General features: G+C 45.7%; 1 protein-coding gene across 1 annotated transcript; it reads left to right on the top strand.

Annotated features, from left to right (window-relative positions):
* Window positions 1–35: 35 nt before the first annotated feature.
* LOC106568203 (protein phosphatase Slingshot homolog 1) lies at window positions 36–26,412 on the top strand. Its single transcript, XM_082960460.1, has 15 exons — window positions 36–672; window positions 2,251–2,288; window positions 10,197–10,297; window positions 12,369–12,433; window positions 12,526–12,647; window positions 12,742–12,810; window positions 13,728–13,793; window positions 14,255–14,449; window positions 14,652–14,745; window positions 14,858–14,986; window positions 15,186–15,232; window positions 17,029–17,175; window positions 17,418–17,618; window positions 19,731–20,361; window positions 20,662–26,412. The coding sequence occupies exons 1-15, from the start codon at window positions 601–603 to the stop codon at window positions 21,754–21,756; spliced, it is 3,072 nt and encodes a 1,023-aa protein (XP_082816586.1). The 5' UTR covers window positions 36–600; the 3' UTR covers window positions 21,757–26,412.
* Window positions 26,413–26,510: the final 98 nt, after the last annotated feature.

The following is a 26,510-nucleotide window of genomic DNA, read 5'->3' as shown; positions in this document are numbered from 1 at the left end:
TGGTTGCATATCTGTGAAGGTGCAATATGAGTTCTAAGATTTGTGTACTAATGTGCCTTGCTTAAATCTGTTTGCAAATAATATTCACATGAAAACATTTCATGATAAATAGCCTTTGGTTTCCGTTGAGTGTAGTAGTCTCTAGTCTGGCCAGAGTCACCTTGACGACATTGGCCCAATGATAGCACCTTGACCACATTGGCCCAATGATAGCGCGCACGCAAACCAAAGCAGCCAATCATAGCATCCGGCAAAGTGTCAGAACAGAAGCGCTTGTCATTTATGCTCTGCATGCAACCTGGCTGCGATGTGTTTTGTTTGTCTGCACGATAAATGGTATATGACACAGATGGACAAAATTGCATACTTGCCTTTACAACTATTTACAAATGACTGTTCTAAAACGAACTGTGAAGGATGGGCGAGGCAGCAGCCGGTGATGGGTTTATCAGGATGGTGAAATCAGAGGCAGATTTAATGCGATCCTGAGCGTTTTCTCCTGTGCTGCACAGGGTCAATCTAGGCGCATCTTGGCCCAGAGCAACGCGCCTTCCTTCCCCCCATTCAAAGGTCTCCTCTCCTCCGTAGCAGTAGCCAGCCATGGCCCTGGTAACCCTACAGCGCTCTCCCACCCCGAGCGCAGCATCCACCGCCAGCACCAACGCGGGGGAGGTAAGTGGAACTGCGGGAGTTGTTCGCTACGTAGGCAGCGCCGTGGAGGAAACGCCGGGGATGCGCCCGATGCTCACGTCCCTCATCCACTAGGCCCAGCATTGCAGAGGACGCTTTCAGTTGTCAATATAATGTTTTGCAATTTAGTGACATATTTTATGTAACACGGCAAGACTGTTTTGTATGGACATCATTTAATAGACTTTATGGAATCCATCCGTTTAGAATGGTGAAGTAGTCCAGCCCCGCGCTATTAGCTTCTAAACAAAATCTGAGCCGGTGATTAGTTACCAGAACAATGCATTAATTGCATGTGGCAGCATTTTATTTCTGCCTTCAGTCTTTGTGGTTTAAAGACAAATATGCGTTTATACAGCAAGGCAATATAATGAAAGCATTATCTCATGATTTTGCTTAGATTTTTAAGTCATGACATTTGTTTAAATTCCTTGCTTCAGCTTGCACATGGAACAGACTATAGAGTGAGATTCATCAGTATTGTGCAGCTACTTGCCTAGTTATGTACGCCATTACATCACTACTGAGTCAGGGATGTTGCTGTTGGTACCCGCTCGTTTCAATCACTGTCAAAATACTACTGTGGCAGGTGTGAGCTTATATTTCAAAACATATGAGATCATAGATAGTGACATGGTATGGCCAGTAGAGAGCGCTGATACACTGTATTCAATATGAAATGCAAGTGTATTAACACGTTTTAAAACCTAACGTAAAGCATTTCCTTCATGTCCCATAAGTTCAGTTTAAACACTGGTACATCACTCATCACTCATCACTCTGATTTTACTAATAAAGCACATGATGAATTTCAAAAGCGAATTAATCCATCATGGCTTGAATTGCATAGAGGCAGGCGCGCGCACACACACACACACACACACACACAGCTGTGTGCTGCAGAAATGATGTCATACTAATTACATCATTAAAGATACTGCTGCAGAAATGATTTCATACCGAGTTGGTTACCTACGGTATATAAGTCTGTATACCTCTCTTTTATATCTGAAAGTATCTAAATTACAATTGTTACTGGTGACTGAGTTAGTTTGAGCTGTGGTATTAAATAGCCTCTTTGACATCAGATCCACAGATCAAGCGCAGTCTAGGCCTATGTGCTCTTTTCGACACTGTAACCTGTCATGAAACGCAGAGAGAGAGCTTTATGCAGATCTACTAATGCAACAAACAACCTCAACCACTCTGTCCTCAGGGAGTTACAGCATTGCTACTGGTACAGAAGGCCCAATGTCTAGCCTATATTTAGTTACTTGTCCACGTAGATCAAGAGCATCACTTAGTGATGATCTATATACCCATAACTCTAAAGGAAAGGAATCTCTCTGTCTCCACCAGTCAATGGGAATCTTCTGAGTCATTGTACTGTGACATTGTGATTAGGTATGGTAGCTAGGGGAGCATGGAAGGACATAGCAGGGCATACGGGTCATGTGCTGCTGTTGCGCAATGCATCCTACTGTACTGTCTGCACAGCCTTGATGGAAGGGTTTCTAGTGGACCTACAGTGTATGTAACATTTCTGTTTTTCTCTTGCAGGAATTAGGGCGTGATGATGACCGGAGAGCAAATCAGAGGTAAGCCTCTCCCTAAAAAAACAAACATATATTTGAATCTAGAAAAAGTAGTTTGTTTGTTTTCAAAGAACTCTTGCATTATGGTGACGTGATCTATATGGAAAACATTGTTGCCCTCCCTAGGTGCATGGCTAAATTACTACAGGCCTCTATGTCCAGCTACATATTGGGGGTCGAAGGTCAGCTATTATACACTACATGGCCAAAAGTATGTGGATACCCCTTCAAATTTGTGGATTTGGCTATTTCAGCCACACCCGTTGCTGACAGGTGTATAAAATCGAGCACGCAACCATGCAATCTCCATAGACAAATATTAGCAGTACAATGGCCTTACTGAAGAGCTCAGTTACTTTCAATGTGGCACCGTCATAGAACACCAGCTTTCCAACAAGTCAGATTGTCAAATTTCTACCCTGTTAGAGCTGCCCCTGTCAACTGTAAGTGCTGTTATTGTGACGTGGAAAAGTCTAGGAGCAACTACAGCTCAGCCGTGAAATGGTAGGCCACACAAGCTCACAGAACGGGAATGCTGAAGTGCTTAGCACGTAAAAATAGTCTGTCCTCGATTGGAACACTCACTACCGAGTTCCAAACTACCGTTTGGAAGAAACATCAGCGCAAGAACTGTTCGTTGGAGAGCTTAATGAAATGGGTTTCCATAGCCGAGCTGCCGCACACAAGCCTAAGATCGCCAATTCGCAATGCCAAGCGTCTGCTGGAGTGGTGTAAAACTCGCCGCCATTGGACTCTGGAGCAGTGGAAATGTGTTCTCTGTAGTGATGAATCACGCTTCACCATCAGGCAGTCCGACGGACAAATCTAGGTTTGGCTGATGCCAAGAGAACGCTACCTGCCCCAATGCATAGTGCCAACTGTAAAGTTTGGTGGATGAATAATGGTCTGGGGCTGTTTTTCATGGTTCGGGGTAGGCCCCTTAGTTCCAGTGAAGGGAAATGTTAACGCTGCAGCATACAATTACATTCTATACAATTCTGTGCTTCCAACTTTGTAGCAACAGTTTGGGGAAGGCCCTTTCCTGTTTCAGCATGACAATGCCCCCTTGCCCAAAGCGAGGTCCATACAGAAATGGTTTGTCGAGATTGGTGTGGAAGAACTTGACTGCCCTGCACAGAGCCCTGACCTCAACCCCATCAAACACCTTTGGGATGAATTGGAACGCCAACTACGAGCCAGGCCTAATCACCCAACATCAGTGCCCGACATGACTAATGCTCTTATGTCTGAATGGAAGCAAGACCTCACAGCAATGTTCCAACATCTAGTGGAATGTCTTCCCAGAAGAGTTGAAGCTGTTATATCAGCAAATGGGGGACCAACTCCATATTAATGCCCATGATTTTGGAATGAGATGTTTGACGAGCATGTGTCCATGTATTTCTCTGAGAAGCCGTGCATGCACATGCATTAGGTGATACAGTAATGTATAATAACAATCTGTTGTGCTCCATCTGGGGGAGGGATTGGTATACATTTCTTTGACCAGGAAATCTGAGTTTCCCAAGGTCTATGGATATTGACCCCTGACCCTGGTCCTGGTGTCAGTGGGAATTCCAGGACTGGGTTACAGTAGGAAGCACCCAGGAATGTCCTGAAGGAATAACATGGACACTGGTGCCGAATTACACACATTGTAGATAAATATGAATAATGTAATACTAGTATTCAATTAATAGGCGCACACCTTAATGAGCGCTTGCAAAAGAGATGGAACATCTCACACCATTGCAGTCCATTACAGTTCACAAAGAATGTCTCTCTCTGGGGACCCTTAAACACTGAGATGTAGGCCTAGTTGTATCAAGGGTAATAACAGTGATAATGGTCCAACCCTCAGAGTTACCATTCCCATTAACCACCATTATACATTCCATCAAATCAGAAACACTATCCAGCTGTATTGCAGAGCTGGGAGTGAATAGCATAGGTGGAATCCTCTACTCAGCTACAGAAGGATGTGATGTCATGGTGGTGTTGTGCTGGGGCTAGTTTTGTTCTGGAGTTTCTTGGTAAGAGTTGATAAGACCTTTTTGGCCTTGTAGTAGTAGGCCTAGTGTTGGCTGGACACTCAGTTCTCTAGTCCAGTGGTTCCCAAACTTTTTATAGTCCCGGTCCCCTTCAAACATTCAACCTCCAGCTGCGTACCCCCTCTAGCACCAGGGTCAGTGCACTCTCAAATGTTTTTTGCCATTATTGTAAGCCTGCCACACACACTATACAATCCATTAATTAAACATAAGAATGAGTGTGAGTTTTTGTCACAACCCAGCTCATGGGAAGTAACAGCTCTTATAGGACCAGGGCACAAATAATAATAATAATAATAATAATAATAATAATACATAATTTTGCTCTTTATTTAACCATCTTACATATAAAGCTATATTTGTTCATCGCAAATTGTGAATAACTCACCACAGTTTAATGAGAAGGGTGTGCTTGAAAGGAGGCACATAACTCTGTAATGTTGTATTGGAAAGAGTCTCAGTCTTAAATCATTCATGCTAGTGAGGGCCAAGAATCCACTCTCACATAGGTGCATGGTTGCAAAGGGCATCAGTATCTTAACAGCGCGATTTGCCAAGGCAGGATACTTTGAGCGCAGCCCAATCCAGAAATCTGCCAGTGGCTTCTGATTAAATTCAATTTTCACAGAACCGCTTGTTGCAATTTCGATGAGGTTCTCGTTCAGATATCGGTAAGTGGACTAGAGGCAGGGCATGAAAGGATAACGAATCCAGTTGTTTGTCATCGGTTTCGGGAAAGTAATTGCGCACCCAACTCACTCAGGTGCTTCGCTATATCACATTTGATATTGTCCGTAAGCTTGAGTTAATTTGCACACAAAAAATCATACAATGATGTAAAGACCTGTGTTGTCCTTGTTAATGCAGACAGAGAAGAGCTCCAACTTCTTAATCATAGCCTCAATTTTGTCCCGCACATTGAATATAGTTGAGGAGAGTCCCTGTAATCCTAAATTCAGACCATTGAGCGAGAAAATACATCACCCAGATAGGCCAGTCGTGTGAGAACTCGTCATCATGCACGCGGTCAGACACGTGAAAATGATGGTCAGTAAAAACTTTAAGCTCGTCTCTCAATTCAAAAAATCGTGTCAATACTTTGCCCCTTGATAACCAGCGCACTTCTGTATGTTGTAAAAGCGTTACATGGTCGCTGCCCCATCATTGAATAATGCAGAAAATACATGAGCGTTCAGGGGCCTTGCTTTAACAAAGATAACGTCTTTCAAGCTGTCAGGCATTCCCTTGGTAGCAAGAGCCTCTCGGTGGATTCTGCAGTGTACCCAAGTGGCGTCGGGAGCAACTGCTTGCACGGGCGTTACCACTCCACTATGTGTCCCTGTCATGGCTTTTGCACCATCAGTACAGATACCAACATCAGCAGCAGCTACGTTTGGCTACATACGAAGCGTTAGTGGAATTCCCGCGAGAGAGTAACAGTTAATGTGATTGGATGTTAATTATTTGACTAGGCTACCTGTATCTGACATTGTGTTGTTATTTCTCTGAACACCAGATGGTTTCATTTTATTTTTGGCAGTGAAACGAGGCTACTCAGGTGAGGGGGAAAAAAACCTCACCCAAATGTATAGCCCTGTTGGAAAATATAAATGGACTGTTAGAATATATAAAAAAAAAAAAATGTGAATCACATTTTTATTTGGCGTACCCCTGACAAGCATTGCGCTTACCCCAGTTTGGGAGTACCTGCTCTAGTCCAACCTGGCTGGGCCAGGGGTGTTCAGCCTTACACAACCGTTTCCCCCATCTGCTAGACATGACACACACAGGGTGGGTTGAGATTATAACATTGATAAGGTAGATTACTTTCTTGGTGGTACAAGGCAGATAGAGGAATGTTTGAAAGGTGGTATAGGGAGCAATTTTGATTATGTAAAATCTTGCTTCAGAGTTGCTTCTGCCAGCAGAAAATGTAGGATGAGGGAAGGTAAAAACACACAGAAAAATAAAAAGAATGATTGATATTAGTGGTTTTGTGTCATTAAATGTTTTGTTGTTAAAAGGCTAAAGCAAAGACATTTAACTTGATAGTGATAGATGGTCACCAGAGAAATGCTACAGGGCGGAGCAGTCACACCATTGATTATTGGAAGTGGCCCAGTCCACATTAGCTCTGCTCATCTTGTCCTCTCTCAGACCCTAGGACCCAGTGATGTCAGCAAGTCTACCTCTCTGAGGGCCATACTGTATCAGTCAGGCAGAAACCTGATGCACATTTACCCCCCAGCAGCCCTTGGGTGTCACAGTACCCTGGCTGCCTCAGCCAGAAAGCCCAAGCACCAGACAGGGTTATGCAACAGCCAAGGAGAGAGGTGTGTGCAGACTTCAAAAGGGAAGATGTCCTTGGTGTGTGTCTAACTAGCAGCTTGTGTAAATTGCTTCACACTGGCATTGGATATGTGTTCTGTGATGGAGTTATAGTTCATACAAAGTTGAATATGCCTCTCAATGAGTAGTATGTTTCCTTTGGCAGAGATCCTCTGGGATCTTACATGTCAAATAGCATCCACTCACTCTACAGATGTGTGCTTTGTAGACTGAAGCTGAGGCAAGCTAGATTCCCTGCCACCCAACCCAGCTAACGTGAAACATGCTTGAAAGGTGCTTTTGTGTCGGGAGTTGCGGAGGGAGTTCTGATTGCTCAAGCGCGTGCTGTGAGGAGGAGATGAGCTGCTGCTGATGGTCGGGAGTTGAGGCAGGAGGCAGAGCTGAACAGACGCAGCAGAAGTCTGAAGACTGATCCTCACAGCCCAGACGGACAGGAGGGAGAGACGGACGCACCAGACCAAGACAGGATACGTCATCGGACTATTGAACCCAATCTGTACCTTTTTACAGGGGGGAAAAAAACACAGGGCTATATCAGTTATTATACTTTGGAAACCAAATTCGTTTTTTTGAGGCACAAAATGCTTGTGAATGTATTTTTTGCACATGTATGTTCTAAGAAGCTGTAAGGGTGGAGGAGATTTTGTGAGGAAGCCAGTAGACACCAGAGAGCTACTGAGGGAGAGATCCAGAATCAGGATGCATCTTGTGGTGGAGCCTTCACAGGATGCCATGCTTACCATGTTGCCTCACTTTGTGAAGAACGCAGTCCTGAGTCGGAGAGAGATCTGGCGAATGTAAGTCCTCCACTCGCACTCAGGATTGCCTCTCCTTGAGTATCTCTCACTGGCATTTCTACCGTGATAAGAGGTAGCACATTGGCGACAATGGTTTGAATGGTTGTAACTTGTAAGTGTGCACCCTGCATTTTCTGTATTAGTCATTGGTATTAAAGTGTAACATTTTATTTGGATAGCTCTGTGGGTTTTTTCCAGGGTTGGCAACTTATTTTTTCTTATACATAAATACATATTGTACTTTAATTTGACATTTGGTCGTACTGTTAGAATTGCTTACTTGTTTTAATGGCTGTCTATTTCTTCTTGAGTGTTCTTTTTAGAAGTTTACTGTTCACAGCTGTCTTAAGGTGCGTTTCCACAGGCAGCCTAATTGGCCTTTTAACCAATCAGATCAGCTGTTTTGGCAATAATTGAAAAAATGAACAGAATTGGACTGTCTGTGTAAACTCAGCCTTAGAAAGATGGGGACATGCTCTGATTGTTTTCAGTAATGGTGTAATGGACGGATCAACAGTAGCTGGAGCCTTTTCCATAAAGCTTTCTCTTTAGGTCTATACATCCATCTGTGATTACTGCTATTCAGTTCATCCCATTTACAGTACATCAGACATCTGAAGATGAGCTGTTATGGTACCCTACCCAACTCTGACCTCTTGACCGAGGCCACCCTCATCTTTTTCAGGACATTCTGAAAAGGAACAATGCTACGTAACAGCGGGGCAGAAACAAAAGGTCTTGTGATGGACCCACTGTCATACCATGCTTTGTTTGTGGTGGCAGAGCGAGAGGGTAGCCTGTCTGTTAACAAAGCCCAGCTCTGTTCCTCCTGGTCAATGTTGTGGCCAGCAAACACCCAACTCTTTTCTTCCTGGACATTCTTCCTGGACATTCTTCCAAGTCTAAGGAAAAACTATCTTTTATCCGGGGGTAGTCAGTGCCTCGAGCACAGGGGTTAGGGAAGTCAAGAGAGCCCATCCCTGGCCAGAGAAGGGAGGGATGGATGGTGCTGGCTGAAGAAAGGCAGAGGAAATATTTCAGTGGTGGGCTCAATGATCTGCCCCAACGATAGGTCAGGGGACCTAACCACGTTCTGTCAGTTCATTATCTGCCCCAACGATAGGTCAGGGGACCTAACCACGTTCTGTCAGTTCATTATCTGCCCCAACGATAGGTCAGGGGACCTAACCACGTTCTGTCAGTTCATTATCTGCCCCAACGATAGGTCAGGGGACCTAACCACGTTCTGTCAGTTCATTATCTGCCCCAACGATAGGTCAGGGGACCTAACCACGTTCTGTCAGTTCATTATCTGCCCCAACGATAGGTCAGGGGACCTAACCACGTTCTGTCAGTTCATTATCTGCCCCAACGTTAGGTCAGGGGACCTAACCACGTTCTGTCAGTTCATTATCTGCCCCAACGTTAGGTCAGGGGACCTAACCACGTTCTGTCAGTTCATTATCTGCCCCAACGATAGGTCAGGGGACCTAACCACGTTCTGTCAGTTCATTATCTGCCCCAACGATAGGTCAGGGGACCTAACCACGTTCTGTCAGTTCATTATCTGCCCCAACGATAGGTCAGGGGACCTAACCACGTTCTGTCAGTTCATTATCTGCCCCAACGATAGGTCAGGGGACCTAACCACGTTCTGTCAGTTCATTATCTGCCCCAACGATAGGTCAGGGGACCTAACCACGTTCTGTCAGTTCATTATCTGCCCCAACGATAGGTCAGGGGACCTAACCACGTTCTGTCAGTTCATTATCTGCCCCAACGTTAGGTCAGGGGACCTAACCACGTTCTGTCAGTTCATTATCTGCCCCAACGTTAGGTCAGGGGACCTAACCACGTTCTGTCAGTTCATTATCTGCCCCAACGATAGGTCAGGGGACCTAACCACGTTCTGTCAGTTCATTATCTGCCCCAACGATAGGTCAGGGGACCTAACCACGTTCTGTCAGTTCATTATCTGGGAAATATTTCATAAAGGAAAGGTCTGCTCACATTTACTTCCTGATGAATTTGGGAACATCCTTTCCTGCTAGTCACTAAACTTTGGAAAAGCAATTAACAGCCATCCCACCCTGCCTCTTCTTCCCACTGTAGCTCTGCTCTCTGATTATGCAATTCTACATCTCCAGGTAATTTGTCTCCATTCCTGGAGAAAAACAGCCTCACTCATTGACAAGTGAGAAGAATACTGTGGGTTGGACAGTTCATTGAATCACATCAGCCTTAGGAGAGTCTGCAGCAGGGCATCCACATTCCACATGATAATTTTCAATGAATGTTTTGCCTCCCTGAAGTGAACGCGCTGGTGATTGCATAGTCTGTCAAATACATCATGGAAAGGAAAGTAGGCTATGGCTGGGTAGTTTTGTGATCTACTTAAATGGAGCACAACAAAACAGGGAAGAGACACCAAGCAGGTGTAGAAGGAGTGACTATTTCAAATGTCCTCTCTGTTCTAGAGTAGAACGCCATGCTACTTACTCTAGGTACTGTGGAGTGCAGTGTGCCACAGACGGTGCTTAAGCTGTTGAAGCAGTACAATGATTTGTCCAACACGCTATTCAGATATGCTGATGATCTGTTGCCTACTTCCAGTACAGTCTGTACTCTTTCTTTCACTTCTCTAATGAATGCTTCCCCTGTGTGTTACAACATCAAACCACTAGAAACCCTATTTCCCTGTCTGTCTGTTTCAGCCTCAGTGAGAGCTTCTTCATGGTCAAAGGAGCTGCCCTCTTCCTGCAACAGGGCACCAATGCACAGGGACCCAAGACCCCTACACACCACAAACATGCAGGTAAACACACTGGCACACCACAAACACGCAGGTAAATACACACTCTTGACACACACTGGGCCCATTGTTCATTGGCCCTGTTCATCCATGACTGCGTGGCCATGCACGCCTCCAACTCAATCATCAAGTTTGCAGACGACACTAAAGTGGTAGGCTTGATTACCAACAACGATGAGACTGCCTACAGGGAGGAGGTGAGGGCCCTCGGAGTGTGGTGTCAGGAAAATAGCCTCACACTCAATGTCAACAAAACAAAGGAGATGATCGTGGACTTCAGGAAACAGCAGAGGGAGCAGCCCCCTATCCACATCGACAGGACAGTAGTGGAGAAGATGGAACGTTTTAAGTTCCTCGGCGTACACATCACGGACAAACTGAAATGGTCCACCCACACAGACAGCGTGGTGAAGAAGGCGCAGCAGCGCCTCTTCAACCTCAGGAGGCTGAAGAAATTCGGCTTATCACCAAAAACACTCAGACTTTTACAGATGCACAATCGAGAGCATCCTGTCGGGCTGTATCACCGCCTGGTACGGCAACTGCTCCGCCCACAACCATAAGGCTCTCCAGAGGGTAGTGAGGTCTGCACAACTCATCACCGGGAGCAAACTACCTGCCCTCCAGGACACCTACACCACCCGATGTCACAGGAAGGCCAAAAAGATCATCAAGGACAACAACCACCCGAGCCACTGGTGTTCACCCCGGTATCATCCAGAAGGCGAGGTCAGTACAGGTGCATCAAAGCGGGGACCGAGAGACAAAAACAGCTTCTATCTCAAGGCCATCAGACTGTTAAACAGCCATCACTAACATTGAGTGGCTGCTGCCAACATACTGACTCAACTACAGCCACTTTAATAATGGGAAAATTGATGTAATCAATTTATCACTAGCCACTTTATTTTATATAATGTTTACTTACCCTACATTACTCATCTCATATGTATATACTGCACTCTATACCATCTACTGCATCTTGCCTATGCCGTTCGGCCACCGCTCGTTCATTATATTTTTATTCATTCCTTTACACTTGTGTGTATAAGGTAGTTGTGACATTTTTAGGTTAGATATTACTGCATGGTCGGAACTAGAAGCACAAGCATTTCGCTATACTCGCATTAACATCTGCTAACCATGGGTATGTGACAAATAAAATTTGATTAGATTTGTTCAGTGAACCGTGACAATGCCACTGCTAAAGTTCTATTTAAAGACGAGGTAATATTGTCTGAGGTTGGCTTGGCCTTTGTGGTTGAGCCTATGTTCAACCCATATTCACTGAAGCATTACCTGGCCATTGACTGCCCTCGAGGCAGGTACTTGTCTGCTTTTAGCTTTGATATGTTTGTCAAAGTAGGTCCAGGTGTGACCTTATAGAGTCTGCCTAGTAACCAGGCGAAGGGAGAAGACAAACCATACAAGGGGCTTTGTAGATCCTGCTTGTTTGATTATTATTATTTTTCCCCCATCAAGATGTTACATAAACTCACCAAGCTAGACTAACCAGCCTGCAGCACATATGATGTTACCTCAGTGGTGTGTGTGTGTGTATATGTACGGGTAGGCCTGTGTGTGTGTGTGTGTACCTGTGTGTGATGCAGCATGTCTTATAACAGGGTTGTTGAGATAGATCGGGGAGTGCCATCCCCTCATTTGGAGTCCTAACACACCCCTCTCCTACCCTATGATACGCAGGTTAATCACAAGATCAATGTGAGGAGCTCCAGATTTCTTGATTACATCACCAGACGTTCAAGTCGATGCTTAGCTCTGATGAACCTGGCATGCATTTATCTGTGTGTATGACAGACTGTTTCTGTATGTTTGTATGGGTTTAGCCGAGGATTGTACTTGAGATTAGATGTTATGGTACACCATTCCCATTTATTTACCCGTCTTGTCATGAGATGTTCAGGCTTTGCTCTGCAATGTGTAATTGGATCATAATCAGAGGTACCAGTCTAAATAGGGGCCTGGATAGCAGAGCTGGACACAGTTATACAATATGTCTGATTATGAGGCTTGCTTGATCTGGATTATGGTATGCGGTTCTCTTCTCTCCCAGGTGACTTACCTCGACACCTGCAGGTCATGATTAACACCCTCCGCTCTGAGGACCGCATTAAACTGGTGAGTCAAATCCCCATCTCAGATGTACTTACCATCCATTTTTATTGACAAACAAATGCCACACAGTGTAACCTGTTCTTACTGTACCCCAGGCTGTACGGTTAGAGAGTGGTTGGTCTGACCGCGTGCGGTACATGGTTGTGGTCTACACCAGTGGTCGACAGGACACAGAGGAGAATATCCTGCTAGGGATGGACTTCACCGATAAGGACAGGTACCTGTCTTTCCTCCTTAGCCAGCAGTATTACACTACAATATGGTTTGTTGTTATCATAGAGTAATAATCTATTCCGTTGCATAATTCCCAGTAAAAGCTGCTCTATCGGGATGGTGCTACCGCTATGGAGCGATACGAAGATCCATTTAGATGGAGATGGGTAAGTGCTACTCTTCTACATACTGAGGATACAAAACGTTAAGAACACCTGCTTTTTCCATGACAGACTGACGAGGTGAAAGCTATGATCCCTTATTGATGTCACCTGTTAAATCCACTTCAATCAGTGTAGATGAAGGGGAGGAGACAGATTAAAGAGGGATTTTTAAGCCTTGAGACATGGATTGTGTATCTGTGCCATTCAGATGGTGAATAGGCTAAACAAAAGATTTGAGTGCCTTTTGAACGGGGTATGGTAGTAGGTACCAGGCATACCGGTTTGAGTGTCAAGAATTACAATGCAGCTGGTTTTTCATGCTCAGCAGTTTCCCGTGTGTATGAAGAATGGTCCACCACCCAAAGGACATTCAGCCAACTTGACACAACTGTGAGAAGCATTGAGTCAACGTGGGGCAGCATCCCTGTGGAATGCTTTCGACACCTTGTAGAGTCCATGCCCCAACAAATTGAGGCTGTTCTGAGGACAAAATTAGTGGGCTGCAACTCAGCATTAGGAAGGAGTTCCTAATGTTTGGTATACTCAGTCTATACCCTCACATAAATATACATTAAACTTTCCACAAAGGTACGGTATGTGTCACAGTGCATCCCACATACATTAAGTTGCATATACAGTCGACCATGAAGTACCTCTGATCATTTAGCCCGTTCAAACGGCCCAGCCCTGTGACGCAGAAGGAGTTGCTCTGCCCTCCAGTGGCCAGTCCAGTCAACTACAGGCATTTTCAATTCTCCATGTGGCAGATGAGTTCTTGCTGAGCTGTTAGTCATCCCTCTCTGTGCTGGAGGAATGTTCCATTGGGATGTGTCCTGAATAGTCCCCTAAACCCTTGTAGCTCAGCCCCTGTTCGTGCTCCCAGACCCCTCTCTCTAATCCTTCATCTGCTCTCTCCTCAGGGGATTTAGTGTGACCACAGGAGGACGATCACATGTCTTCAAGCCTGTTTCTGTGCAGGCCATGTGGTAAGTGTCTAGTGATTTTTGGATTTGATACTGTATTTGGGTACTTCAAAATAGAATTGTCTGGTGACCTTATATTCCCTGAAACCATACAGTGACTGTACTCTACCATGTTGGTTCCATTTTAAAATCAACAATCAATGAGTAGAAAAACATAAACTAGTAGATGAATTATTTAGGCTGGTAACACTTTGATACCGAACCCGCTGCCAGTTGTCCATGCACCATCTACTGGTCAATAGATGCCACTATCATTACAATGTGCATGCACTTTTCTTTTCATTCTCAGCAGACTCATCATTTTCTCTGGGTTTGACAGGCCTTTAAATATATTCTGAATTTCCTGTGTCATTGAAAATCGATGATTACTGACTCTATAATCAGATAAGTGAAATATCTTCTGAATAGTTGCTGTTGAGAACCTGTATTAAGACTGGGAGCTTCTTCTACCTGTGTGGCTTCAGGTCTGCCCTGCAGATCCTCCATAAGGCAAGCGATGTGTCTCGCAGGCACAACTACTTCCCCGGGGGCATGGCCCTCACCTGGATGGGCTTCTATGAGAGCTGTATCACCTCCGAGCAGAGCTGCATCAACGAGTGGAACACTATGACCGACCTGGAGACCATGCGGCCCGACTCACCTGCCATGTTCGTCGACCGGTAAGACCTGAATCATCCGGTTTCGTAAGATTCAGTTAAGTCGTTTTTTTTCTTATGATTCATTTCTAGTTGCAGTACCTTCTGAGATTGGTAATGTATGTCCATCAGGGTAAACCGGGCCTTTCTCGTTTTCATCAAAAGTGAAAAATGTGTTGGTTTCATTCATAATTGAATTGATATATTGACATATGTTGTTATTCAGGCCAACGGAGAGAGAGAGAACGGAGTGTGCAATCAAAGCCAAACTGCGCAGCATCATGATGTTCCGGGACCTGGAGAATGTCACTTCCAAGGAGGTATCTCACCAGGCTTTGTGGGGCACACAGATCGGTTTGTTGTGGCAATTAACTCTGCATGGTAGAAGAACCATAGTGCAGCCTAATACCGGTTCTGTCCTGCCCCTCTCAGATCCGTGTGGAGCTAGAGCAGCATATGAGCTGTAACCTGAATGAGTACAAAGAGTTCCTCGACAATGAGATGCTGCTGATCCTGGGTCAGATGGACAAAGCCACACTCATCTTTGACCACCTCTACCTGGTGAGAACCTTTCCCTAACTTTACATCCTAATTGTCTCTTTGTATCCCTAACACTAACTAGTAACTACAGTCCTCCTCGCTAACCTCTGAACTACTGTCACAACTCTGTTACTATAACCCTGGTGTAGTTAGTTTGACCTTTGTAACCTGACAGAGTAAGTTGTCTTGATATTCATTCCTCTGTGTTTGTCTTCTCTAGGGCTCTGAGTGGAATGCCTCCAATCTAGAGGAACTACGGGACTGTGGGTGAGTGGACGTCTCACAAACACTAAAGCTATTTCACTAGAACTTCTCCCTAACCACCCCTGCTCCCTAACTACCCCTGCTCCCTAACTACCCCTGCTCCCTAACGCACCCCTGCTCCCTAACCACCCCTGCTCCCTAACCACCCCTGCTCCCTAACCAGCCCTGCTCCCTAACCAGCCCTTCTCCCCTTCACCCTAACCACCCCTTCACCCTAACCACCCCTTCACCCTAACCAGCCCTGCTCCCTAACCACCCCTGCTCCCTAACCAGCCCTAACCACCCTAACCACCCCTTCACCCTAACCACCCCTGCTCCCTAACCACCCCTGCTCCCTAACCACCCCTGCTCCCTAACCACCCCTGCTCCCTAACCAGCCCTGCTCCCCTTCACCCTAACCAGCCCTGCTCCCTAACCAGCCCTGCTCCCTAACCAGCCCTGCTCCCTAACCAGCCCTGCTCCCTAACCAGCCCTGCTCCCTAACCATCAGCCCTGGCTCACAAACATAGTGTTGTATTGTTCTGTATTCCCATACGAAGGAGAATAGATGTATGTCAGGTCATTGATACATCTCTCCTTCATAAGACCTACCAATACAGAAAGGTTGGTTGTTGGAACACGGATAGCACCACTGAACGAGATACTGCCCCACTGGAACACCACCACTCTTGTCAAGAGGGCGCAACAGCACCTCTACTTCAAACGGCAGCTGAAGAAATTCAGCATGCCACACCAGGTCCTCTCCAAATACTTCCACTGCACCATTGAGAGCATCCTGACCAAGGTGCATCATGGCCTGGTACGGGAATTGCTCCGTCCACTATCACAAGGCCCTCCAGCGGGAGGTGAAGACGGTCCAGTACATCACTGGGACTGTGCTCCCACCCATCCAGGACATCTACTTGAAACTGTGCCTGAGGAAGGCCCAGAGCATCGTCAAGGACCCCACACACCCCAGCCATGTGCTGTTGACTCCCTTACTATCGGACAGACGGTATTGGAGCATGAGTTCTGATACCATCAGACTGCTGAACACTTGATCTGGACTTAGCACCTACACTGATTCTCTGGACCTTAGCACACATGCACTCACATACCCACACACACCGATATACACTGAGTGTACAAAGCATTTCCATGACATAGACTGACCAGCTGAATCCAGGTGAAAGCTATGATCCTTTACTGATGTCACCTATTAAATCCACTTCAATCAGTGTAGATGAAGGGGAGGAGACGGGTTAAAGAAGGATTTTTAGGCCTTGAGACATGGATTGTGTGTGTTTGCCATTCAGAGGGTGAGTGGGCATAACAAAAGATGTACGGTAAGTGCCTTTGAACAGTGTATGATAGTAGGTGCCAGGCAGGCACATCGGTTTGTGTCAAGAACAATAAAAATAAAGAAAAATCCTGGAATGATTAGGTGTGACCAAACTTTTGACTGGTACTATATATGGTCCACCACCCAAAAGATATCCAGCCAACTTGACACAACTGTGGGAAGAATTGGAGTCAACATGGGCCAGCATCCCTGTGGAACGCTTTTGACACCTTGTAGAATCCATGCCCTGACGAATTGAGGATGTTCTGAGGGCAAAATGGGGGGTGCAAATTAATATTAGGAAGGTGTCATTAATGTTTTAGACACTCGGTGTACACATCAACATTTATTTATTACTGTTGCATTATCGAGAAGGAATCTGCCAGTAAGCACTTTTCGTTGGCCTGTGTATACCATGTGTATCCTGTACATATGACAAATTAAAACTTGAAACATGTTTATTTTTTTCTTGATGCAGTGTGGGCTACATCCTCAATGTGACCAGGGAAATAGACAACTTCTTCCAGGGCACGTTCTCCTACCACAATATCCGGGTGTTTGATGAGGAGGCCACAGACCTGCTGGCCCACTGGAACGAGACCTACAACTTCATCGTCAGAGCCAAGTGAGTGCCTACTTGTCAAACAAACTAAACCCTATTTCTCGAACAGCTAACTAAAACACATGTCTTGCAGCACGTGAAGTATTTACTGCAGAACAACAAAGGAAGTGTAGACTTAAATAGTGGGTAGTTGCTCTGTGTCTGGGTTATTTTATACACTAAAACTATGTGGAAAGCCTAGTCACTCTGGATTATACTTCTTCAAAATGAATAGGGTTTTAATGTAAAGCATTATTGCCCCACAGGAAGAACCAGTCTAAGTGTCTGGTCCACTGTAAGATGGGTGTGAGCCGGTCAGCCTCCACAGTCATAGCGTATGCCATGAAGGAGTATGGCTGGACTCTGGAGAAGGCCTACAACTTTGTGAAGCAGAAGAGGAGCATTGCTCGGCCCAACGCTGGCTTTATGAAGCAGCTGGCCGAGTACGAGGGCATCCTGGACGCTAGGTGAGTCAGGGTATACTGGGGTACTGTACTGGTATATGCAGGTTTGCTCCGGTATGTAACCAACTGTGCTACAGTTGGAGAATCTGCCACTCATTCTTACTCCACTGCAGTCATGAGGTATTGGTTAGTGCTATCCTTGGGACATCCCTAGGGTTGCACATTTTGGGGAATATTTGGAGGTGGAAACTTTCAATGGGAATTAACGGGAATATATGGGAATTAACGGAAATATATGCAAATTAATACCATTTAATTGTAATGTTTTTTGCATTGGATATATTTACCATATCATATTTGTTGTGCCATGATGTCCTTGAGGAGCAGATTCAATGCATGAGCAGCACAGCCAATGGGTGTGATGTGAGGGTAGGACTCCTCCACTTTAGACCAAGCAGCCTTCATGTTCGCAGCATTGTCTGTCACCAGTGCAAATACCTTCTGTGGTCCAAGGTCATTAATGACGGCCTTCAACTCATCTGCAATGTAGAGACGGTGTGTCTGTTGTCCCTTGTGTCTGTGCTCTTGTAGAATACTGGTTGAGGGGTGGAGATTATGTAGCTAATTATTCCTTTCCCACGAACATTCAACCACCCATCAGAGCTGATTGCAGTACAGTCTGCTTTCTCTATGATTTGCTACCTCTGCATCTAGCAAATGAGTAGATAAAGCATGTCTGGTTGGAGGGGTTATGCTCGGCGAAGAACGTTCAGAAATCTCTTCCAATACACATTGCCTGTGAGCATCAGAGGTGAACCAGTTGCATACACAGCTCGAGCAAGACATTCATCAGCATTTCTCTGACTACGTTCCTCCATTGAGTCAAAACAACTTCTGGAGGAAGGAAGGACCATGAGCTGTTGTTATTGATAAGGTGTCTGATTCATAAGTTTCACCTCAAATAGAAGTAGAGTGACCTTTGTCAGAGGTTGCTTGTTGTGAGCGCTGAGGGAACTTTATGCACTTGGCCAGATGATTCTGCATCTTTGTTGCATTCTTATTTGTAAATGTACACAGCTTCTTCGACTACATTAGCTGCAGTGAAATGTCTCCACACATCAGATAGTGCTCATGGCATTTTCCTGTAAAGATTTTTATTATTTAAATAAATAAATACAATTCTATGTACAGATAAATAGTTAAGCAGTTAGATTAAACTCCTTTGTAAAATAAATGTTTTAAAATGAAACGTATGAAAACAGGTGAATTAACACTCAGTTAGCAGGCTCAAGCAAGCTTAGACCCTCATGGTAGCAAAAACTAGCAAGCAGAAATTGTTAACAAGTTAGACATGATTTAAACACACTTTGCTGTAGGCGACTATTTAGAGCTAACAAAAAATCATGTATGTCATATCAAATATATTCACCCTACCCTGTATTGTAATCAGAACTTACCAGAAAGCATGCAGTCCTTGGCTCAGACAGTGTAGTAGTGTGGGCTCAATAGCATTTCATTAGTGTGCAAGATCTTGAGAATCAGCTGTACATGTGATGGAAGAATGCACTGTGCATGCAGAGGGTTGCAATTCCATTTAATTGGGGATAGTTTCACCAAAATATGCCACAAGACCTAGAATTTCCTTGTGCATCCCACAAAAGGTTCACTGTTATAAGCTAACTTTTTGATGAATTTAAGCTTCCCCATAGAAAATTTCCGGAAATGTATAGGAAAGTTTCCAACCCTTTGCAACCCTAGACGTCCCTACCGCTTACCTTAACCACTATTCTAACCATAACCACTATCCTAACCATAATCCTGACCTAACCTTAATTTCAACTTCAATGGGTTAACATCAGAGTTGGGACGTCCCAAGGATCACAGGGAGCAAGGACCCTAAGATATTTAACCTCATTATGCTCAACCTAACTCGCTGCCTAGAGGTCAGCTCAAATGTGACAGTTAATTCACCACAGTAGCTGTCTAGAGGGGCTCAGCTAAGGTAAGCAGTCTAAGGTTATTAGCTTATATTTCGGTTGGTAGATAGACTGCAGGTCATTGTGACTGAATGATCCTTTAGTTTTATTAGTGGCTAAGCATCTCGTTTTGTCTGTATAAAGTACATGTACTCTGTACATAGTGATGGGGTTAGAATAACCATAATGTGTTCCCCAGTAAACAGCGCCACAACAAGCTGTGGAGGCCCGAGGGAGGGGAGGACATCCCAGATGAGGCGTCTGGCCAGTGTTGTGGTGGAGAGGATACCCCCGTGGAGGATGAGGCCTGGGGGGGAGAGGGCTGCAGCGCCTCCCCCTGCCGGGGCCTGGAGGTGGACGCCCTGGACCCTCTCAACTACAATTACTACTTCAGACGGCTGTCGGACACGGCCCTGGACAGCGAGCCCTCCACCCCAGTGCGCGGCCCTCCCCTGCTGGGCATGGAAAGGGTGTTCATCGAGATCGAGGATGTGGAGAGGGACGCCCTTCTGGAGGATGAGGGCTTCCCAATGGCCCAACTGGCTTTGCCTGGGGAGGCCACTGCCGCCCAGACCTGTGGGGGCCGCCTGGAGCCCCTGGAGGACATGAGGCTACGCCTGGAGTTCAGCACGGTGGAGGAGGAGGACGAGGAGGAGGCTCAGAAGGAGGAGGCGGAGATGGCCGCCCTGGCCCGGACACCTGCAGGAGGAGAGGGAGTGACGGAGGACGAGGAGAGGAAGGATCAGGCCAACGTAAACCGCTTCAACAATGAGAACGCCAACAACAGTAACCGCCTGGCTGCCAAGCGCAGCTGCCCCGCTGCCTTCGACGTGAGTGGGACAGTAATTAATACCTGTATCTATAAGAATTATGCTGGTTTGCTTACTTTTAACTTGAACTGGCTTGGGGTTAGGGTTGAGATACTAAGCCTATTATTGTAATGCTGTAAGTGTAATATTTCTGTCATTATTTGATCCCATTTCATTTAAGGGATCATCATCTTGTAGGTGTCATAATCAGTTTTATTAGCTTCGAGACCTTAAATCAGGTCACGTCCTTGGTCCGTTACCCTGTCACTCTCTCTGTACCTGATCATGCATTCCCTCCCTCTCTCTGTTTCTTCTGTTTAGGACAGTGCTAGCACAGGAAACCCTTACAAAGTGAAGCCCTCCTACCAGTCCTGTAAAGACTGCCTGCGTCTGCCACCAGGGCGGCGCTGTGAGCGCCCGGCAGGAGGCCGCAACCACCGCCTTAACCCCACACGCCACTGCGGGGTGGTCCCCACTATCTCCATAGACCCCCCTGGCACCCACTTCACCAACACTCCCACCCCCCACTCCCCCTGTGCCCTCCCTGCCACCATTGCCCGCCTGGAGGCCTACCGCCAGCGGCTGGTGTCGCCCATGAGCTGCGAGGAGCTGCCTCGAGACAGACACTGCTCCCTGGAAACGGAGGACATGGACGAGCTGCAGGAGGAAGAGGAGGAAGAACAGGAACCAAAGCCAGGGAGGGAGGCGGGGACTGGAGCCATCACAGAGCTCACGTTTATGAAGCTCAGCTTGGAGGGGGAGAGGCCAGCGGGTCAGCCTCCTGGTGTGGAGTTGCAGCCTGCTGGGGTGGAGGTGGACCCTCCTAGTGGTGGAGTGGAGCCACAGCAGGAGCAGGAGGCCCTGGCCCAGCTACAGAGGACAGGGCTGGAGCTGGGGCTGGTGAGGCAGGGCGCGGAACAGCTGGAGAGGATCTCAGGACTGGCCATGGAAGGTCCACTCTCAGGGGCTGGGCTGTCTGAGCAGATGGACCTGAGCTTGGCGGTGGAGGAGATGGAGGTGGAGGGGGATGTAAGGGTGCATTCTGAATCCCACATCCCTTCTACCAGCTGTGTGGTCACAGCCGCAGACCCCCAGATGAACACCACCCCAGTGTCGTACCCCCAGTGGTCCACCCAGACTTCGACCCCTGTGTCCTCCCCCCATGGCTCCACCCTCACCCGGAGCTTCAGCAGCGTCAGCCTCCACAGCAACTGCGGGGGACGCCCAGGCCTGGTCAGGCCACGCACCCAGGAGATGGAGACCCGCATGAGGCTGGCCGGCCTGACCGTCCCCTCCCTGTTCAAACGCTCCAGCTCCCTGGCCAAACTGGGAGGCCTCACCTTCTCCACCGAGGACCTCTCAGACATGGCTGATGATCAGGCCCAGCTGTTCTCCACTGTGCCCCCAGCCCTCTGAGCCCCCATCCACCCCCTGGAGCTGACTGTGTTTCCAGTGTCTCTCCTCCAGACAGGTTCCATGTGTCTAAACCACCTGACCGTGTAAGAGCAGTTTGAAGGAGCAGGGAGAAATCTGCCAGGTGTCCTGGAGACATGCCTGAGACATATTAGCAACATGTTGGCTGGAAGAAAGAAAAATAATTAAAGATTTCCTATTATAGACTGAGTGTACAAAACATTAAGAACACCTTCCTAATATTGAGTTGGACCCCCCTTCCCCTTTTGCCCTCAGAACAGCCTCAATTCGATGGGGCATGACTCTACAAGGTGTCAAAAACATTCCACAGGGATGCTGGCCCATGTTGATTCCAATGCTTCTCACAGTTGTGTTAAGTTGGCTGGATGTCCTTTCGGTGGTGGACCATTTTTGATGCACACAGGAAACTGTTGGGCGTGAAAAACCCAGCTACTACCATACCCTGCCAAACTAAAAAGCCAAACTTTTTTTTATTTTTAGGGGAATCTTTTGTCTTGCCCATTCACCCTCTGAATGGCACACATACACAATCCATGTCTCAATTGTCTCAAGGCTTAAAAATCCTTCTTTAACCTGTCTCCTCTCCTTCATCTACACTGAGTGAAGTGGATTTAACAGGTGACATCAATAAGGGATCATAGCTTTCAGCTGGTCAGTCTGTCATGGAAAGAGCAGGTGTTCCTAATGTTTCGTACAGTCAGTGTACATGTACTGTCTGTTTATCAATCCAAATAAGAGATGCTATTGGAGAAGAGCCACTCGAAAGAACTCAATGAATGTGTGCAACTAAGCCTCTGTTTTGATTCATTCAGCGTCTCATGTGCCCCTGAGCATCTCATGCCCCTGAGCATCTCGTGCCCCTGAGCATCTCGTGCCCCTGAGCAGACTGACTGTTGAAGATTGAATCCTCATTTTCTGTATATTCCTCCCTTGTTACAAGCTGTTTTTGTGTCACCGAACAACAACTTCATCATATGAGCAGCTTCCTGCTTCTTCAAGCAAAGCAGGGTACCTCAGTCAGAACATAAGCATCTCAAGACTATTTTGGTCCAATACTGTTTTTGTTGCCTTGCCTCTCTCCTCAATGACTGGCTCAGCCAGCCCTCCTCCATTGAGGTACTTAATGTAATAATGTCTTGAAGTGGTCAAAAGTCCATTCATAACGGTCTAGTGTTACGCAAGCTGTCCTCATTGTCACAACTAGAGCTTCCTCATGGGGAGCAGAGCAGTAGACTGACTGGACTTATCACACATGCTATGGATGATGGGAAGAAACAGAAAAAATATTGAAATTCTCTTCTGGATTCATTTCTGTTTCTTTGAGGTAGTTTAGAGGGAGCATATACACTTTGGTTTGGTTTAGTTTAGCCACAGCTGAACTTTCACCACTTCTGTGCAATGTTAATAGGTACAGTACTTCAATGATCTGATTAAGAACTCATCATGTTTGATAGGATTTGTGGGCAACTGAAAGAGTTCAAATGGTTTTGGGACTGGATTTTACAACACTCCATTAATCTACTGTAGCACTGATAATCCTCTGCTGCCCCCCTCGTAGACCAGCTGTAGTCAAAGCCATAATGTGTCTGACACCATGCCTTTATCCATCGTCCCTGCATCACTCCCAAAAGGCAATCAAATACAGTAGGTTGATTTTTCTGGCTGTTTAGTTTTGGCATCAACATGCTAGTACATACTCTCCTCCCCTTCTTGTTCACACCTTTGTGGTACTGTAGATGTAGAGGCTTTGTTAACCGGCTTTATTCAACTGTCTATTGCCCACAGTAACAGAGTAACATTAGACTACCTTTCTTTGTACTGCTAAAAAAGACTAATCTGTTGATCTGCATAAGCTACACAAGACAACACCTTTGACACTCTGAAGGCCCAGGCACAAACCTGGTACTATGAAGTGGCCACTGAGTCGTTGCTATACATTGAAGCAGAACAACTGTTTGAATTGCTTGTTTTTGCTCTCCCATTTAGTGCCAGACCTGGGAGTGTCCCAGCAGTGTCTATGATGGCTACAGCAAAGCCTAATGTGATTTAGCTGGAGCTGTTTGTGGCAGAAAGAAAGAAGCAGCTTTTCTCAGCCTTTTCCATTCGTATGGCAACGCTATTAGCCAAACTAGGAAGTTGGGACAAAAACAAGCTGAGGCGTCGGAACAGACTATTATCTATAGTTGCTTAGAAAGGGGTTACAATTCTGGTTTCTGTGGCAGTCTGTAGAGAGAATTTCACTAGCCACTAGGAATTGTTTTGTTTACAGCAGACATGAGCAACTTCCAAAGCTGTTATAGAGCCACAGTATGACTGGGGCCACTGCCATCATCCCACATGTTGTATCACCAATGTAACATTCATTTATCTTCCTTATTTATGATTTAGAGTATTTATTTGTACATGTTTTAATTATATAATCTATTATGCAGTTGGCTGAGTTCTTTGTGGCCAGCCTAAGCTTAATTGGCCACACGGGTGTTATTATGCTTTGAAGTTGTGTGTTGTCTGTTTTAACTGCTGCATTTGGCATGTTGAGTGTGAAAGGATAATGTGTGATGGCAGTGTGTGTGCAGGCGCATGCAAATATCTCAATTTTATTACCACCATGGTTGTATTATGAGTGTGATGGGAAAGGTGTCTGTGAAATGAGTGCAAAATAACTTACTCCTTGAACTATACGTCATTGTCACTGATGCAATGGCCTATACTATACATCATGTAGACTGGATTGCTCTTGAGTTGGGATAACAAAGAAAATGAAAATCGCTCTTAATCAGCTGAATATCGCGGCATGTGTTACATTAGTAACTTTTGTTAGTGTTTGTTACGCCGAGGTACTGGTCAAAGCAATTTGCAATTAATTTAGGTTCAAGTCACAATAATGGCTTGGGTTCTGTGGTCAGTGAACACTGGCTGTGTTTAGACAGGCAGCCCAGTTCAGAATTCTATCTTTTTTTCTCACTTATTGGTCTTTTGACCAATCACGTCAGATATATTTTTGAGAGCTAATTCTTTTGACCAATTAGTAAAAAAGAGATCAGAATTGGGTTACTTGTTTGAACGCAGCCCTTGTGGCTTTTGAGTTATTGCACTGGATGAATTTCCCTGTGTTCACTGGTGGGTTTTCAATGATCAAAAAGATTCCCTTAGAGGTAATACAATTATTTGAATGGGATAGGGATTTGTCCCAAACTGACCCCTGTCCCTTCACTTTTAATCCAGTTCAGCCTAGTCTACCACTTGTGGTTAGTGTGGTCACCATTTAGGCGTGATCATTTGGTGCGCTTTATTCAAGCCTACTGTTATACTACCTTCATGTGGCTGTTATAAGCTTGATGTCATTTATGACATAATGGGTTATAAAAGTTTACAGAATATCCTATAATATTATAAAGAGTGGAATTTGATCTTGAAAGTTCAACTTTTTATTTCATGTTACTGTGATGGGGTTATGATGATTATTATAGAAGTTATGTTTGGTTAGCCAGTTGTGCTCAGCTTTAGGCCATGCTCATAGCAGTGAACAGTAGTCTATGTGGTGGATTTAAGTGCTGTCAAAATGAGCGTCTTCACCAAATGCTCCATCACCACTGATGCTATGCTTAAAGCTACTGCACTAGGTTTGATTGTTTGCATCATTTGTTTTTGAGTGTTTTATATTTCTACATAAGTGCCTTAACCCTGGCCTTAGCTCTGGCTGGCCTAGCTACATTGCAGGCTTAACCCTGGCCTTAGCTCTGGCTGGCCTAGCTACATTGCAGGCTTAACCCTGGCCTTAGCCCTGGCTGGCCTAGCTACATTGCAGGCTTAACCCGGCCTTAGCTCTGGCTGGCCTAGAGCTCTGGCTCTGGCCTAGAGCTCTTAGCTCTGGCTGGCCTTAGCTCTGGCTGGCCTAGCTACATTGCAGGCTTAACCCTGGCCTTAGCTCTGGCTGGCCTAGCTACATTGCAGGCTTAACCCTGGCCTTAGCTCTGGCTGGCCTCGCTGCATCGCAGGCTTTGCATAGTCATTGTGAATGGAAAGGCCACTTGCCCTCTGCCCCCAAAATAATAATCCTGTTGCCCCTTGTAAGTGACTTCTTGGCTTACACAAACCCACAACGTACACATGTTCACACACAAGCTCTCACTCCCACACGTGCATATGCTTGACAAGCTCATCAGTTGCTAGGGTGATCTATTATTGAAACCAAAGTCTGAGGGGTTTATTTGGACAAATAGGCACAGAACCAAGTCTTATCTACATTGCCAGGCATCTTAGGGTTCACCTGCCCTTACTGACAATCCTTTAACTGGTCAATGCTTTGAGAGAAATGGAGAAAGCTGGATATGGAGACATAGGAAGAGGGGGATACTTACAGCAGTTCATGTCAAGAGTACAAATTGCCATCTTTCCTTGATGTTCACCCCTTACAATAAGATGTTTTTGCATATAAGGCATGAATGAGTGAAAACGCCTAAAACATACATAATCAACTTGAGTGAATTTTTTTGTTGTACATAATTTAATTTTTTTAAGCTGTGTCTTATTGTTTGCACTGGCTGTGTTGTGTGATGCCCTTCTTTTTCTTCTTTTTCTACATTTTGTTAAGGATGTCCAGTCAATGTGTATCATGAAAATAAATAATTTCCTCTCTTTTCTGGCCTGTATTGGATCATACTGAACGGAGAGGAGACAATCCATCATGTAACACTTGTATTGCAAATACATGCACACAGACCATTGGTGTATTT

Source organism: Salmo salar, chromosome 13 (genome assembly GCF_965601325.2).
Source record: "Salmo salar chromosome 13, fSalSal1, whole genome shotgun sequence".
Classification (NCBI taxonomy): domain Eukaryota; kingdom Metazoa; phylum Chordata; class Actinopteri; order Salmoniformes; family Salmonidae; genus Salmo; species Salmo salar.
This window is presented reverse-complemented; position numbering and strand designations above follow the sequence as displayed.

Coding starts and splice junctions, on each gene's coding strand:
- LOC106568203 (XM_082960460.1), top strand. CDS start 601: ATGGCCCTGGTAACCCTACAGCGCTCTCCCACCCCGAGCGCAGCATCC. Junction 673..2,250: donor CCAGCACCAACGCGGGGGAG/GTAAGTGGAACT, acceptor TTTCTCTTGCAG/GAATTAGGGCGTGATGATGA. Junction 17,176..17,417: donor AACTTCATCGTCAGAGCCAA/GTGAGTGCCTAC, acceptor ATTGCCCCACAG/GAAGAACCAGTCTAAGTGTC.